Source organism: Fragaria vesca, linkage group LG2, assembly GCF_000184155.1.
Source record: "Fragaria vesca subsp. vesca linkage group LG2, FraVesHawaii_1.0, whole genome shotgun sequence".
NCBI classification, from domain to species: domain Eukaryota; kingdom Viridiplantae; phylum Streptophyta; class Magnoliopsida; order Rosales; family Rosaceae; genus Fragaria; species Fragaria vesca.
Window position 1 is genome coordinate 363,588 of NC_020492.1, and position 16,458 is coordinate 380,045.

General features: G+C 39.0%; 2 protein-coding genes across 2 annotated transcripts in view; both read right to left on the reverse strand.

Moving 5' to 3' along the window:
• The window catches only part of LOC101312896, an 84,695-nt gene that overhangs the window by 5,873 nt on the left and 62,364 nt on the right, over positions 1–16,458 (reverse strand). The window lies entirely within an intron of this gene.
• On the reverse strand, positions 5,961–7,832 carry LOC101308820 (galactose oxidase-like). Its single transcript, XM_004289581.1, has one exon. The coding sequence runs from the start codon at positions 7,746–7,748 to the stop codon at positions 6,105–6,107; it is 1,644 nt and encodes a 547-aa protein (XP_004289629.1). The 5' UTR covers positions 7,749–7,832; the 3' UTR covers positions 5,961–6,104.

Here is a 16,458-nt window from a genome sequence, read left to right on the forward strand (position 1 = left end):
ATTGAAGCAAGTAAGAAACGCAATTAAACAACAATATCCTTAAGAAAATCCAAAAATAAAAAACGCAATTCACCAACTAGGCAACAATGTCCAAATACAATTCAAATAATTAAAAATACATTCTTGTAAGCCTACTCCTCATATTCTTCTTCTCCACATCCTTCAAGTACTTCTTCGGTATTAGAGTCAAACTCAAAATCCATAATTTATTATTCCTCTTCATTTGAATCCATGGTTTTCATTTAAAAAAATTAAAAATAAAAAAAATTAAAAATAAAGTTTTTTGGCCGCCCAGCCGCCTAGGTGCCCGCCTAGGCGCCCGCCCAGCCGCCCAGGCGGCCAAAAAACGGCCGGCCGCCTACACTCGCCAATTTGCCTAAAATCGGGACGGCAACCCTTCTCCGGGCGCCCAGGCAGTTTTTTAGAACCTTGCAGACTGGACAATCGGGAATAGTTTCTCTATATATTCCTTAAGTATTGGAACGTATGTGTATGTGTCATGTAATGTGTATATATACATATACCCAACATAACGGAAAGATATAGATAAATAATACATAAATTGGGTAAGAGAAATTTTGATAAATAACCATTTTTAGGCACTTGAATTGATTTTTAGCCATGATTTTATAAATAGTTGAAAAATGACCATATCAAATAAGTAAAAGTCTAAATTGTCTTTTTTAAAATTTCAGCAGCTCATAGCATTTCTCTAGCTCAGTTCTTTTCAGATATTTCTCAAGTCTCGTGATTAACAATGTACATAGCAGCATATGGTAGCCACATCTCAACCCACATATGGTAGCGCCTAAGACATATATCTTGCCCATCGCTCCTCATACCTTTGGATTCCATAGGCAAATACCGCCTCAATCATGTGAAGAGTAGCTAGACTCAAGTTCGATCTCATAACCCGTTAATGGTCTATGCTCATGATTTTTCACAAAGTCAAGGAGTCTCATCAATCGATCTCTCCCTTAATTACCACATCATTCCTCAAATGGACTGCAAATGGCTTACATATATTTCAGAAAATTTGGCCAAAAGTGGCATATACAAGCCTTGAGCGATGTCCATATGGTGAATGAAGTTCAAAACTTGAAGCCTATCCTTCAAATATGAACGAAGTTATAAGTTATTCATAAATCCACCTCCCTTTTCCCAGTAAATATATGCATATATGCAAACAATGCAAGTATGGTCCTTCTGAAGAGTTACTATAAGTGCGTAGCATACGTTCCTCTTCTTCTTTTTTCTTTCTAACTTCTTTTGCTTTCCTCCGTATTTATATACTCCCCACCACATCACCTAAATCACCTAAGACCCTTACTCAAGTAATATTCAAACAATTGTTGGATAATTGCAGCATAACTTGCAGGTGATCGATGGCTTGATGGATAGCTTAATTTAGTTTTCACAATTGAGAGAATATCTAATGCTGGATAGTGTATGTTTTTTGGGAAATCTTGAGAATATCTAATGCTAGTGGAGGTGCAAACCATTTAGAAGGTGTATAACTAACATCAGCTATAAGTAAAAGATGGATTTGCAGCATGTCATTGCTCAGATCAACAAATCTGCCTTGATAATCACTTTCTTTCTGATTATACCGTGCGCTGCTGGAATCATGAGAAATTGAAATAGAGTTTCATGAACATTGCCTCGACCAAAAGGGTCAAAGATATGATATGCTTTTTGTTTATTGGAATTAATATGATACGCTCAAGTACAAGTATGTCATTGTTCTTGCATAACGAATTCGATCTGGAATGAATGCTGAAGCATGTTAGGAAAAGACTGAGGGTATTTGGGACTTTTAATCTCTTGATATGGTCTGAGGATACTCCAACCATACTCCAACCATATCTCGGGCTACCCCTCTAGTCCTCTACACAGGAAATAGGAGGGCCTCGCCCTCGAGTTACCTCTCACACTGACTTCCTCCACTAATCGATCGTTAGCTCTTAGGAGGGAGGCTCGTCGATCAGTTCTCTTGATGACTCTGATGGAGGTTTGTTGTCTGAGTTCGACATAGATAGCCAATTGCTTATTCAGGCTTGCATATTGGTAAGATCTAATCGGTACAATTTATATGTTCTGGAGACCCTATTTTCTAGTTATTTTTTTCTATTAATCTGGGTTAGGGTGTTACAAATAGTATCAGAGCGGGGATATGATTCCTAGGGTATGTGCTGTGTGCTTATAAGTTTTGAGCTTTTGATTGCTTGGGTCTGTGTGTAATTAGAATAATTGGTAGAGAGACGATTGTAAGAGGGGATTTATGTGGGATTATATTCTCCTGTTTGTATTTCTAGTTCTGACAATAAGCTGTGGTAGGAATCATGATTTGGATGTCTAAGCGTAGGTTAAATACCTCTGTTCATAGTACATATTTATTTTGTGATATCAGAGAAGTTAGGAATCTGTGGTGAAGCAGTGATCGATAGTTGGAAGGATAGACTTCTTTTCGTATTTTTGTTTAGTTGTGTGCTGATATGTGTTTTGGTGATGTGAATTGGAATTTTTTTTATATATAATTTGACTGTTTTTGGTTTTCAAAATCATGTCTTTTTGGGATGCAAGAATATGTTGATAGAAGGGTTGATCTTCTTCAGCCTGGACAAGGAAATATTTATATGACTGTTTTGATTTCTAGTATTTAAAATCGTACCTTTACAATAGGGAAGGTAGAGATGGATTTTCATCTTCATATTTGAGTTTTAGGACATACTCTATGGTCGTTTAGTGTGAAAAGTGTCTGATGGTTTCTTTTCATATTTTAGTTTCTTAATGAGTTTTAAGTTTTTGCTCTTGTGTTAGTTGTGTAGCTTGAAATATCTCTCCGGAAATTTCTGCCTACTTGGTTTATGTTATGGGAAAAGATTAATTTACTACTCCCTGAGATGTTGTTCACTTTGTATTCCAGTTTGGACTAGCTCATTATTTAGTTTATATGAACTCTGGGATATTCCTTAATACATCTAATTTCAAGATGAATATTTCAGGCCTTGGTACATTTAAATTTTGTCGAACTACATGAATTGATGATATACAACAGGTGCTTGTTCACCCAGTGTAGTATATAGGATAGTGTTTATTTGTTAATTTTCTTTGAAATTTTACAATGCTGGCTATGCTGTAAAGATCATTAATATCTTATGCAGAAAGAGTGGCATGTTATGCCTTGGTTTATTGGCTGGCATTGTTCCAGGGATAACTGGAGGCAATCCAGACTTGTTATCAGTCAACTGAGGTAATGAATACAATAGTGCCTGGATTGATGCGGTAAGCTCAAATAAGCAATTTACTGCTTCTTTGTTAGTAAAAGTGCCTGTTTTTAAAACCGGTTTATATTGAGGTATCTTCCTGATACTTGTGATGCTATATTTTCTCACCGTATTTTTCTACTCTGCACAATGTCATGATTGTCATCTAATGATGGTCTACAATTTGTGTCTGCTTTCAGCCTTATCATTATGAAAGCTTGCTATGATCTCACCCTGTTGGTGATGTTACCCTTATGCTATTTTCTCGACTTAAATGCTTTGGGTGATGTAGAGCAGAAGTGTAGAGGCCAGATATGAATTTGTATAAGGTATTCAATTGGAAATCATACTTTGTGGTTTGAAATAAAGAAAAGCACTTCCACTGGGCTTATGGTACATTAAAACTAAAGTATAATATAAAGTAGTGACTGATATGAGATTTAAAATGAATTTGGATACTATGCTTATGGATTATCTTATATGTGGTTCTAGAGTGTAGACTGCTGATCCTTCTATTTGAGATGTTTGCAGGTTAACACAACAATGAATAAAGAAAGTAAAGCTATATTCTTTTGTATATCATATGCATATTAATTCTATTTCTTGAGTTAATTAAAGCCTGTGAGTAATGCAATGCAATGCTCTGGAGGATACATGTATGTGTTATGGAATTTTCTGGAGTTTGTGATAAATACATATATTGCTTTGGGGAGTACAAATCCTCATCTCATTTAATTAGAAATTATAAATACTTGCATCTGAGTGATTGGTGATATTGTTTCCAACTAGGTGTAACTACTGACTTGTGATTCTTAATTCTGTAAGTTGTTTTGGGGTGGTTTACCTCATCAAAGGAACTGATTTATCCTACTGGTGTGGTTTCTTTAAACAACAGGCCTTGGTTTGCTATATGTTTATCTTCATGAGATGGCCTGGTGGAGGCGTTGTGTTATTTGGGTACTATATACTGTGGCAAAGTTTCAGGTGTTGCCTTATACTCAACTTACTATTTTTGCATTGGATGATGTTTACAGGTTTACTTGATGGTGATTTTCTAACCGCTTCGTTTTCTTATCGTTTCGTGCGGGGTGACGGTTATTGGCGGTTATTACCCTTTGTCATTTCATGTGGTGGTGATATTCAGTTTACAGCTTTATGCTGGGACAACTATATGCTGGGTTTACAGTACGGGTGCGACCATGTCTTGCCCCGGGGGCGTAGGATACCGTACTGGGTTTACCGCCGAGTGCGGGGTTTTATGGCCAAGTGCCGGATTTTACCGTTGAATGCGGGGTTTACCACCGAGTGTGGGGTTTTACGGCTGAGCGCCGGGTTTTGCCGTCGAATGCGGGGATCACATGACGCCATCATGAAAATGTGGAAAGTGATTCTCATTTGCGTGAGCAGGTACGAATTTGTAACTCGTTGATATACCATGCATCATACATGTTTTCATTGATCTTGAAATGTGTTGTACATAATAGAAACGTATCAGGCTACAAATAAAAGTGAGCAGTGAAGTGATATCCTTGTTAGGAAGGGTGACAACACTCATTGCAGTACTTTGTAGATGGGATGATCGAATAGTGAACATGTTGATTTTGAATTTATCTTGCGGTGGCAGATTGGTGCTATCCACTTGATGATAGTATCCATTCTGCAAATAACCAATGCCAAAGAGGACATACGCTCTTGTTTTATTATAACATTATGGAAATTTGATTGATCTCATCACATCAAATTATACCGTGAACCAAGTAAAGTAAACATTGCAGTGCTTGATGAGAGCTACACAGATATGATGATGCAATATGTAAATAATATGAGTTCACTGACTTCCAAAGTTGTTTTATAGCTTCTGAACATGTTTGATGCCTTGGATATGCGAGAAAGAGATGAACGGAGATGTATGTGTTGTTTGAACTTAATAGTATAGTTACCCATAAGGGATCAATAGTTGCGTTCTTGTGGTTTTGTGATCGAGTATGGCTAATGAGGTTCAGACCTGAGTATAGTACTTATATATGGGTTAAAACAGCAGTTCAAAGAGCAAGTGCGCTTGTAGAGTATAAATGCTGCTATTGGTTATATACGAAATCATAAAATTGGTGTATCATATAAAACAGTCCTCAAAGGCTTAAAGCTTTTGACTGCCACCGTGAGTTTTCTGTTCAATAATATTAGTGACCGATTGTCGTATATATCATAACTGTTTTAAATTTCGAGACGAAATTTTTTTAAAGGGGGTGAGTTTGTAATAGCTCGATTATTTTTTTAAGATAGATAATAATATATAAATGTAGACGGTATATATTAGTCGAGATTAATTTGGTTGTCTCAGGTATACCGACTCGAACGCATGTGTATGTGTCATGTAATGTGTATATATACATATACCCAACATAACGGAAAGATATAGATAAATAATACATAAAATGGGTAAGTATAATTGCAAAAGAGAAGAAGAGGTCTAGAAAGGAGGAGAAGGGTCAAGAGGTCTAGAAAGGTCAGTCCTTGAACAAACTCACCCAAGCTACCACTGAAGAATTCTTCACAATGACACCAATACCTCCAGAGTTGGACGTTTTGATCGAAAGCACCATGATCTAAATCGATCATGAATTAATTGATAAGAAGTGTGGAGGAAAAAAATTAACTTACTGACTTCATTCATTTATTCAATCTCACGTACGTGAAGTCTAAAATTTGCAATCATTTCAATCAAACGAAAATAGGATACATTTTGCAGGATTCAGTAAATTACAACTTGTGCATGCACTTGGATGTACAAGATGAAAAAGAAAAAAAATTGAGAAATCAACGGTACCTATAACTACATTACCGAATTTTCACCCAAATGCCTGCACTTGGAATCTGCTGATGAACCACATATAGAAGAAAATATCCGGACGGTGCAAGATTACCGGAAGCCGGCGTCGTAACCTCGACTTGAAACGTCAAGTTCCCCAGTGCTCTCACCGTCTCGGAAGCAAGAATCACTAGCCTTTGGTTCATTGAGAACGAATGCGTAGTAAATGAAGGTGACACCATTGTAACAGACACCGTGTCCAGTGCTATTGTTCCCGTTATCGAAAATGAAACCGTTAGCTTCTCTCCATAACCAACCTCAGCTTGTGACGAAGGTGACAAGGTGGTCGGACGTACACTTGCAAACTTGGAGTCCAAGTAATTAGGAGAGAAAGCTTCTAAGGACAGATCGGTTGGGAAAAGCACGTTTGAGAATACGTAACGTTCGTGAGGGTTACTACCTCCAACAAGAACCCTTCCATCACGTAGCAATACTGCAGTTGAGTGGTACATGCGTGAAATGGCGCTCGGGTTTTGTAGCTCGAACCGTGAGCCTGTCGCATTATCGGGCTTGTAAACAACCGGGGTCCGGACCGGGTGACGCCCGAGCTCCCACCCTGCGGTTCCTTGTGCGGCACCGTTGATAATCAAAACGTCACCATTGGGAAGTAACGTCATGTCACCCATGATTCTAGCTAGAGGCATGTCTTCCATAACCCACTCCGGGTTCGGGTCGGTTATTTTGATCCTGGCGCATGACTTCAATGAATCCATGTAAGTCTTTTTTAAGGCTTTAGTATAAGCGCCGAAAGGAGCTCCACCGCAGACCAAAACCTCAGCTTCCGCAGCCTGACCATTTGTGCTCTTGAGAGGTAGCAACACCGCCGAACCGGTGCTCGGATACGACCTTGGTTCCCCACCAGGTATTGTGGGGTACGTCTTCACGGTTTTACTGGCAACATAGTCGAACAAAATGGCTCGGTTGTTAGCAAAGATGAAAAGGTTGCCGTCCACATTGAGAAAGACAAATGGGTAGAGATTGTTTTCTATGGCGGCGCCGTCACTTGTCTCTTGAAGAAAAGGCAGATTGAGAGAGGTCATTGAGCCTTCACTCTTTGGGTAAAATTCGTAGCTGAACTGCCCACGTCCGCCGATGATTATTTGCCGTCCATCTGGAAGAATATGGTCGGTGGCGTACCATCTCCAGTTGGCTAGCACATTTCCAATTTCTTCCCAGTCACAAGTAGCACAAGGAGTAAAAACCCTAACCATTTTCTCTCCATCGTTGTAACCTCCTGTTTGGACCAGACTTCCGTTGGGATTTACTGCTCCTGATGAGCACCAGGTGTCCGTGAACACGAACAGAGGACGGACTGTGTTAGACGCCACATCATACTCCGCGGAGTGAGCGGTGCAGTCGACTTTAAGGGTTGTGTCGTTGGGGTTGTTGCGGCAGACGCCGTTGGGGAGGGAGAGGTTAGATGCTCCAAAGTCTGTCCTGTCGAACATGACCACGCGGTCGTTGTGGAGGAGTTGCATGTGCATGGCGGAAATGCCGACGTTTTTCGTAAGCAGCTCCCATTTGCCGACGGCTGCGTGGGTCGAGGAAGAGAGAAAAGTGGCTATAAAGAGGAATGAAAGAATGAGATGGGGTAGAGTCGGGCACTTCTTCATATCGATTTGATTTTCTAGCTACTATTGGCTTGGTGGTCTTTTGGTCTCGGGATAATTCGTCTCTCGATCTATGAATGGTTGCTGCTGTGATTTGAGCTGTGAGTAGTATCTGACATTGTCGCCTTTATATAGTAGTGAGCTTGTGATTTGTTCTTTGTTGTGGTTTGAAATTAAATAAAATGATCATTCTGCACGTTCTGGGTTTGTACATGCAATCGAGTTTGAAGTAGGTCCGTATGTTAAGTACCTAACGCCCTAACCTTAGCTACTTTATATTCCATTATATATGGTTAAGTTATATTGTATTATTAGGGTTTAGGGTTGGTGCTAGCTTCAGCTGTAGGAGGTTCTTTTTTTTTTTTTTTTTTTTCTTGTTTTCTTTTATCTGATAGGTAAATGCATGTGGAAAATGGTAATTATTCTGGATACTTGAATCAGTTCATCAATGAGTGCATGCATGCATGAGAACTCGTTTTCCGGTAGCGGTGCAAGAAATCGAAACAGATGATCGGAACAGCATCTAGTGCTATCTGTATAATATTCTCAATGAACGTACGCATATATATATGATCTTCGTCTTTGTTTTTTGTTTTTTGTTTTTTTGGGGGTAGAAGAATTTTCTTTAGCATATTGCATTTAATACTTATAGTATATGTTAGAAATTAATTTGAAATTAGAGCAGTTGCATGGATTAGTACATTCTGTCGCGGATGGTGATTTTGTGGCAGATAAACTAGCGGGGGGTGCCGGGATTGTAACGAAAAGGGGGAAATTGCTGTTGCAAAAACTGGAGCAAGGTGGTGGTGATCGAATGAGATCTCTTAAAAGTTGAAACTGCAAATGTAATATTGTCTAGTTCCTATATGTTCCTAGAGAGTGAAACATAGTTGCGCATGAGGTATTTGCATCAGATGATGTATACGTACATGGAGATATGAGTTCCCTGTCGGCTACCCAAATTTTTTAACGACCTACTAATTCTAAAAAGGAAAACGAATAAAAACGCTTGCAAGCGACTTCGTTATTTTTTGAAAAAGTTGGAAGTTGGAACGTTCTGAAGTTGGCAACAATTCTATGGGCAAAGTGCAATTTTAGATCGTGCATTTTATTAAAGTATAATATTGACTTTTGGGCCAGAAATATTCTTCTTATCGTATCGATTGCTATTTTTTATATGGCATGTATTTTGTCAACTTGATTTGAGTATGCGTCTAATCTTAACTAACTAAATAATGGTTTAGGTCACACCAATAGTGTGTCGGTAGTTCCTTGATTAATCCCCAAATCCCTACAAAACGAGGATGCACTTAACTTAGTCGACAACATTTTTTATAATCTAGCAATGTGGTTAAGGTTTTAGTTTCCACGTATGGACTTATGATTGGGGTTTTTAGTTGTATATATGTATACGTTTGTGATTAAGATATTCAATTCCATATTTCCATGTACAAATATTTGTAGTTAAAGTTTTCAATTTTATGTACAATGTGCATATATGTTATTGATTTATTTTTCCTCAGAAAAAATGTTATTGATTTATTTTTTTATGATACAAATTTATGATACAAAACTAAAGCGACCCATGAAAGTTAAAATTAAAAATTGCCAGAATATTAGACAGATAAAGGCAGCTTGTGAGACCAACTATCGACTGTAGTTTCTAAAAAAATGGTGAATAATGAATTTGTTGTATTATCAATATTAACCAATACATGGAATATATACATGTAATGCAGCAATCAAAACTCCTAAAAAAATGGTGAATAATGAATTTGTTGTATTATCAATATTAACCAATACATGGAATATATACATGTAATGCAGCAACCAATACATGTAAGGCCTTGAAGCCGTGATATATCCACAACTAGTGGGATTATGCCAAACCTACTAAGGAAACTAGATAACTATGTAATTGTGGGATTTTGCTAACCTACTAAGGAAACAAGATAAAGACATAATTACAATTTATTTCTCAAGACTTCCCCTCAAGTTGGAGAGTAGTGTAGATCATGAACTCCCAACTGGGCCCGCAATGTTAAAAATTGATCTTTCCCCAAGGCCTTTGTAAACACGTCTGCCAGTTGGAAGCGTGTAGGTACATATGAAGGACGAATCATGCCAGCTTGCAGTTTTTCCCGAACTATATGACAATCAATCTTAATGTGTTCGTACGTTCATGGAAAATTGGATTTGCTGCTATATGTAGAGCTGCCTGATTATCACAAAACAAAGATATAGGATATAACTGTGAGACTCTCAAATCATGTAGTATATATATAACGTAGCCATGTCAAGTCCAAGCAAGTGTTGGCCATGGCCCTATATTTGGCCTCTGCTGATGATCCAGAGACATTTGTTTGTTTCTTAGATTTCCATGAGATGAGAGAATTTCCAAGAAAGACACAATACCCTATAACTGATCTTCTTGTAGCACGACATCTTCCCTGATCTAAATCACAATAGGCTTTCATGTCCAAATTGTTGTTGGCAAAAAATAACAATCCTTGACCAAGAGTACCTTTGATGTATTTGAGGACTTGTATGGCTGCATCCCAGTGAGGTTGTCGGGGCTGGTGCATGAATTGGTTTAATGTATGAACATGATAGACTATGTCCGGCCTTGTCATAGTACGATTAATTAGTTTACCAACTAACCTTCTATATCTACTGGGATCTTTCAACAATGCTCCATCTGTGAGAGTGAGTGTTAAATTTTGTTCCATGGGAAAAGTATGTGGACGAGCACCCAAAAGTCCTGAATCTTGCAAGATATCGAGTGCATATTTCCTTTGAGACATAAATATACCTTTCTTAGAATGTGAAAATTCAATCCCCAAGAAATATTTCAGATCTCCAAGGTCTTTCATGCGGAAGCGTTTGAGAAGGAAGGCTTTTGGACGTTCCATTTCTTGAAGGTCATTGCCTGAGAGAAGTATGTACCTTGTACTTTGGTAAAAAGTGAATAATCTGCCTTGGATTGATTGTAGCCATCTTGTTGAATGGTATTTGAAAAAGTGGAGAACCAATTGCAGGATGCCTGTTTGAGTCCATAAAGTGATTTGTTGAGCCGACATACCAGATTCTCCCCTTGTCAGCGAAGGCAAGGAGGAGGCTGCATGTATCCTTCTTCATGTAAGTCACCATGAAAGAAAGCATTCTGAACATCTGGTGAATAAACCAACTACGGGAAGCAGCAACAATGAGGAGGCAACGAAGAGTAGTAAGCTTGGTTGTGGGTGAAAAGGTCTCTTGATAATAAGCACCCTCAACCTGAGTATATATAGCCTTTAGCAACAAGGCGATATTTGTAGCGCTCAATGGTGCCATCAGACTTGTACTTGATTTTGTAAACCCATTTGCATCAGATAGGTTTATGACCATCAGGTAAAGGGACCATACTCCATGTGTTATTATGTTGGAGTGTGTCCAATTCTGCATGCATGGCTTGTTGCCAATGTGGATCAAGGATGGCTTGAGCATAGGATGTGGGCTTGGTATGACTTGTAATGTTAGCTAAAAAAGAGCAATGTGCAGAGGAAAACAGAGAATAAGAAAGAAAATGTGAAAGAGGATATCTATCTAGTACCTGATGTAGGACAAGACTCCAAGGGAGGATGCATGACTTGGTTAGACATGTGGTAGTCTTTATGCCATGCTGGTGGTTTCGTAGAACGAGTGGACCAACGAGGAGAAGGTATGGTAGGTGGGGTGAGATCATCTGCAATGATAACCTGGTCGGCTGATGAACGTTCAGTATGTGTGGGAAGCACTACTGAAAAATAGCACTTAGGCGACGAAATTAAAATATTTCGTCTCCTAAGTGGTACTTAAGCGACGAAATTTTCTACTTAGGAGACGATATAGTTTCCGTCTCCTAAGTTGTTCTTAGGAGACGAAATATTTTGATTTCGTCTCCTAAGAACGACTTAGGAAAGTACTACTTAGGAGACGAAATATTTTTACTTAGACGACGGCATTTTGAAAAAATAAAAATTAAAAAATTTATATGAATCACTTAGGAGATGAAACTACATTCCATAGCCTAAGTAGAACTTAGGATACATAAATGTTTACTTAGGAGGCGGAATAGTTTTTTAAAAAAAAAAAAAATTATGAATCACTCAGACGACAGAAATAAAACATTCCATCGCTTAAGTTCTAAAAATTTGAGTGCCCATCTTCCCGCGTAAAATTTCATGAAAATTCAAACCAAAATTTTCCAAAACATATCAATTCTTTTAAATCACACGCTCACCAACCTTATCAATAGAAAGAAACCCATATTCTCCCAGAGCTCTCTCTCTCTCCCCTCCTCTCTCTCTCTCCAGACCATCACTCTCATGCCGGCCTCTCTCTCCATTCTCACCGCTCCTTCCTTCGCTGCCACCTTCAACTACACCAACGCCACCTCTAACTGCCACGCGCTCATCGACTTCGTCCCCACAAACGCCACCACTCTCAACGCCGTCAAGACCCTCTTCAAAATCACCCGGCCACCTCCGCACCCTCCTCGGAGCCAACAACCTCTCTCGACCCGACCTGACTCACCCGTCCCCACCGCCAGCAAGCTCTTTGTCCCATTCTCTTGCACCGAGCCTTAGATCTGGGTTCGATCTCCGCCATCACAGACGCCGTTGCCGCCACTTTTCTCTCTCTACCAAGCCTTCCCACCGACCCACCACCGTCCCTCAAAATTTCAAAGGGGTAAGAAATCAAGGTAAGTTCTTCAAATTTTCTAGTTTAATTAGCTTTGGTGATAGATTTATGTGTTTTTGTTTAATTTGATTTTGATTTTAATTTTGGTTAATTTGTGATAGGTATGATGGTGGTGGCATGGTGGTTATTTGGTACAGTGGTGGTGGTGGTGGTATATTTGGAGCAGATTGTTAGCATGAAATTGAAATGGAGATACAGTATTGAAGTTTACTGCCCCCCAGTAGAAGTACTGGGGGGCAGTAAACTTCCACTGGGTTTACTAGGGGACAATGAATTTGTTTATTAGGGTAAGAATGAGTATCTGTTGTGTATAATTGACATGAAATTGAAAGGGAGATACTGTATTGAATTTTACTGACACCCAGTAGAAGTTTTCTGCCAGTAGAAGTTTACTGGGGGGCAGAAGACTTCTACTGGGTACACTAGAGGCCAATAAAGTTGTTTATTAATTAGGGTAAGAATTGGTATCTGTTGTGTGTTGTTCCCATGAAATTGAAAGAGAGTTATTTTTTGCAAGTTTACTGATCCCCAGTAGAAGTTTACTGGGAGGCTGTAAACTTTATTTTTTCCATATGCAATTTATAAATGCAAGTTTTTACTACTTATATGCAGGATGAGAAGAAGTTCAAGACATTTAGTTATGACTTCTAAAACCTGCGGTGGTGGTGGTATTTGAGGCGGTCGGAGTGAGTGGATAAAAAAACCTGCGGTGGCGTTTTTTTTTAATTTTTTTTTAGCCTTTAGCGACGGAATTCAATTATTTCGTCTCTTAAGTGGATAATTTTTTTATTATAAAATAAAATCCGTTGCCTACGTGCTTAGGAGACGCGTTCGTCTCCTAAGAACCATTAGGTTCTGTCGCCTAAGTGTCTACCTCACCACACTTAGGCGACAGATCTTAGCCGATGGACGTTCCGTCTCATAAGTACTTAGGAGACGAAATCTGTCACTTAGGAGACGAAATCTGTCACTTAGGAGATGAAATAATTCTGTCTCTTAAATGCTTTTTTCCAGTAGTGAAGGGTGGTACGTAGTATTTGGAGTAAGATTAGAAATATCAGAAGCATGAGAATTTTCATGATCTGGCGGAGGTGAGGTGACAATATCTTGAACAAGGTAAGTGGGTGCGTCGTAGACTTGGTGAGGTATGGGCACCGATGGAAGTGAATTGGAGATGTTGGAATGGTCAAAAGAGAAAGGAAAGATGTTTTCTAAAAATTTGACATCACGGCTGACAATGAACTTTTTGGTTTCCAAATCAAAGAGTCGTAGCTTTTTTTACCAGTTAGGTAGCCAACAAAGACACAACGGTGAGCTCTTGGATCAAATTTATGAGTGCAATGAACAACAGTTGCATAAGCAAGACAACCAAAAACTCTTAAATGATCAAGAGAGGGTGGACGATTGAATAATTTCTCAAAAGGTGTTTTGGTGGATAATAATGGAGATGGAAGATGAGTAATAAGGTAAACTGCTATCAAAACACACTCACCCCAAAAGGGAAGAGGAAGGTTGGATTGGAAAAGTAAAGCACGGGCGATAGTGATGATGTGTCGGTGCTTGCGTTCAACAACTTCATTATGTTGTGGAATGTAAACACAATTACGTTGATACTCAATGCCATGTTTTGTGAAAAAATATCTCATGAATAGAAATTCAGACCCATTATCAACTCTGACAGTTTTAACGTGTGCGTGAAATTAAGTACGAAGAAAAGCAATGAATGACTTTAAGAGGAATTGTGTGTCAGACTTGTGGTGCATAAAAAAAACACATGTGCATCTAGTGAAATCATCCACAATAGTAAGGAAAAAACGTGCTCCAAAGTGTGTGGGAACTTTGTGAGGACCCCATATATTACAATGTAATCAATCAAAAGGAGCATGAGTTGATATTGAACTTAAAGGGAACGGAAGTCTTGTCTATTTGGCCATAGGACAAACGTTACAATTATTATGAAAAGAAATATTATTGGAGGAAAGTAAGGAAGAAGCTAATTTGAGACGAGAAGAAGATGGGTGCCCAAGTCTCGTATGCCACAAGTCGGAGGAATGTGATACTTGATGGCAGATAGGTTGACGCGTTAGGGGAGACATGTAATAAAGACCACCACGTTGTTTACCCGAGCCAATCATCTTCCCCGTAGCCAAGTCCTGGAAGACACGGGAAGTTAGGGAACAAAATAACACAACAATTTAGAGAATTAGTGACTTTACTGGCAAACATAAGATTTAGACGAAAAGATGGTACACAAAGAACTTTTTCGAGGGTGATATCAGAATTAAATGGAATGGTGCCAGTGTGAGTGATGGGAACCGCATATCCATTGGGTAAATTAACAATGGGCAATGATGTAGGATTTGTTTTGGTAAAAAAAGTGGGATCAGATGTAATATAATAAGTAGCTCCACTATCCAAAATCCAAGGTTGAGTAAATGCAGAATTAATGGAAACATTAGAATAATGAGATAGACCTATAGCATTTGCAAAAGCATTGGTGTTACCAGAGGCGTTTTGCGTGGCCATTATTGAAATAGTTTGAGCTAATTGCTGGAGTTGCTCTAGTGAGAGGCTAAGCTGTGGGTTTTGTGAAGGTGTTGTAGTCGATGCTTGGGTTTCTTGTGATGAAAGTAGAAGCCCTGCATCAGCTGCGTTGGCACCATGGAAGGAACCACGTGGATTGCCGCCACGTTGCTGTTGTGGTTTGTTGTTCTGCTTACTGCCTTTGTTTCCACCATTTCTTCTATTGCACCCATCATCAGTATGGCCTCTCTTGTCACAAAATGAGCAATAGTATTTGAGAGTTCTACAATTTTCAATGGTATGTCCAACTCTGTCACAATGACTGCAATGTTTACTGGCAGAATAATCCAGGAAATTGTTTGAGAAATTATTTGACCGATTCTGAACTGCAACATCAATAGAGAAATTCTCGGTCGATCCCGATATCAACTGTCATTGTTTTTCATCTTGACTGACAAGTGAGTAAGCTTGACGGACATTAGGCAATGGTGTCATCATGAGGATGTTGTTGCGAACTCCATGGTAGGTATCATTGAGTCCTATAAGAAACTGCATCAGCCGATCTACTTGTCTTTGTTCATTGTGTGCTTCCATCTGATTGCAAGTGGGAAGGCTTTGATATGTCTTTAGTTCATCCCAGAGACCTTTGAGTTGAGTGAAATAGGTCTGAACTGTTATAGTGCCTTGTGAATGAGAGGAAATTGCTTTCTGAATCTGATAGATTGTCTGAGCATTGTGTTGAGAAAATTGATGTTTGAAGTCATCCCATACATGATGTGCGGTTTTGGCACGAATAACCCCTTTGGAGAGATCACTGAGTTAGCAAGCCATGATATAATCATGTTGTTGCATTGATTCCATAGAGCATAATTGGCTGGTTGTTCTGTCTCTGAAGGAGGCTTAATAGAACCATTGATGAAGCCAACTTTATTCTTGGTTATGAGGGCATGAAGTATGGATTTGCTCCGGTCTGAGTAATTTTCACCATTCAGTTTTGTTGAAACAAGCACCTGTGAAGGTCCTAGAGGGGGGGTGAATAGGCCCTGACAACTTTTTGCTCTATCCCGCGCACAAAGATAGCAAAGATTGTGCTATCCTGTTTGCTGTGAGACTAAGTTGTGTAAATAAAAAGGCGAGTACTGAAAGTAATAGATATAACACCAGTACGTTTTTTATACGCAGAAACCCTGCAACCAGGGAGAAAAACTGCGTGCCTCTAACTCTTGAGAGACAAACTATTCCACTATTGTAAAGACACCTCTTACAAGACTCACAACTCAGAGGATGGCACAACACCTAGCCATCCTGCCTAGTCTAACTACTAGCACACAACTGAACTTGCTCTCTTGTCACTCAAGTGTTTTACACATAGCTCGAATCTAAGCTTCTATGCAGAATTCAACTAACACCTTTAGCTAATTCTCTAAAGACAGCTTACAACTTAGCTTCTACACGAACTTAACTAACT

Bases quoted from the DNA above. Each gene is read 5' to 3' on its own strand.
- LOC101308820 (XM_004289581.1), bottom strand. From the start codon at position 7,748: ATGAAGAAGTGCCCGACTCTACCCCATCTCATTCTTTCATTCCTCTTT.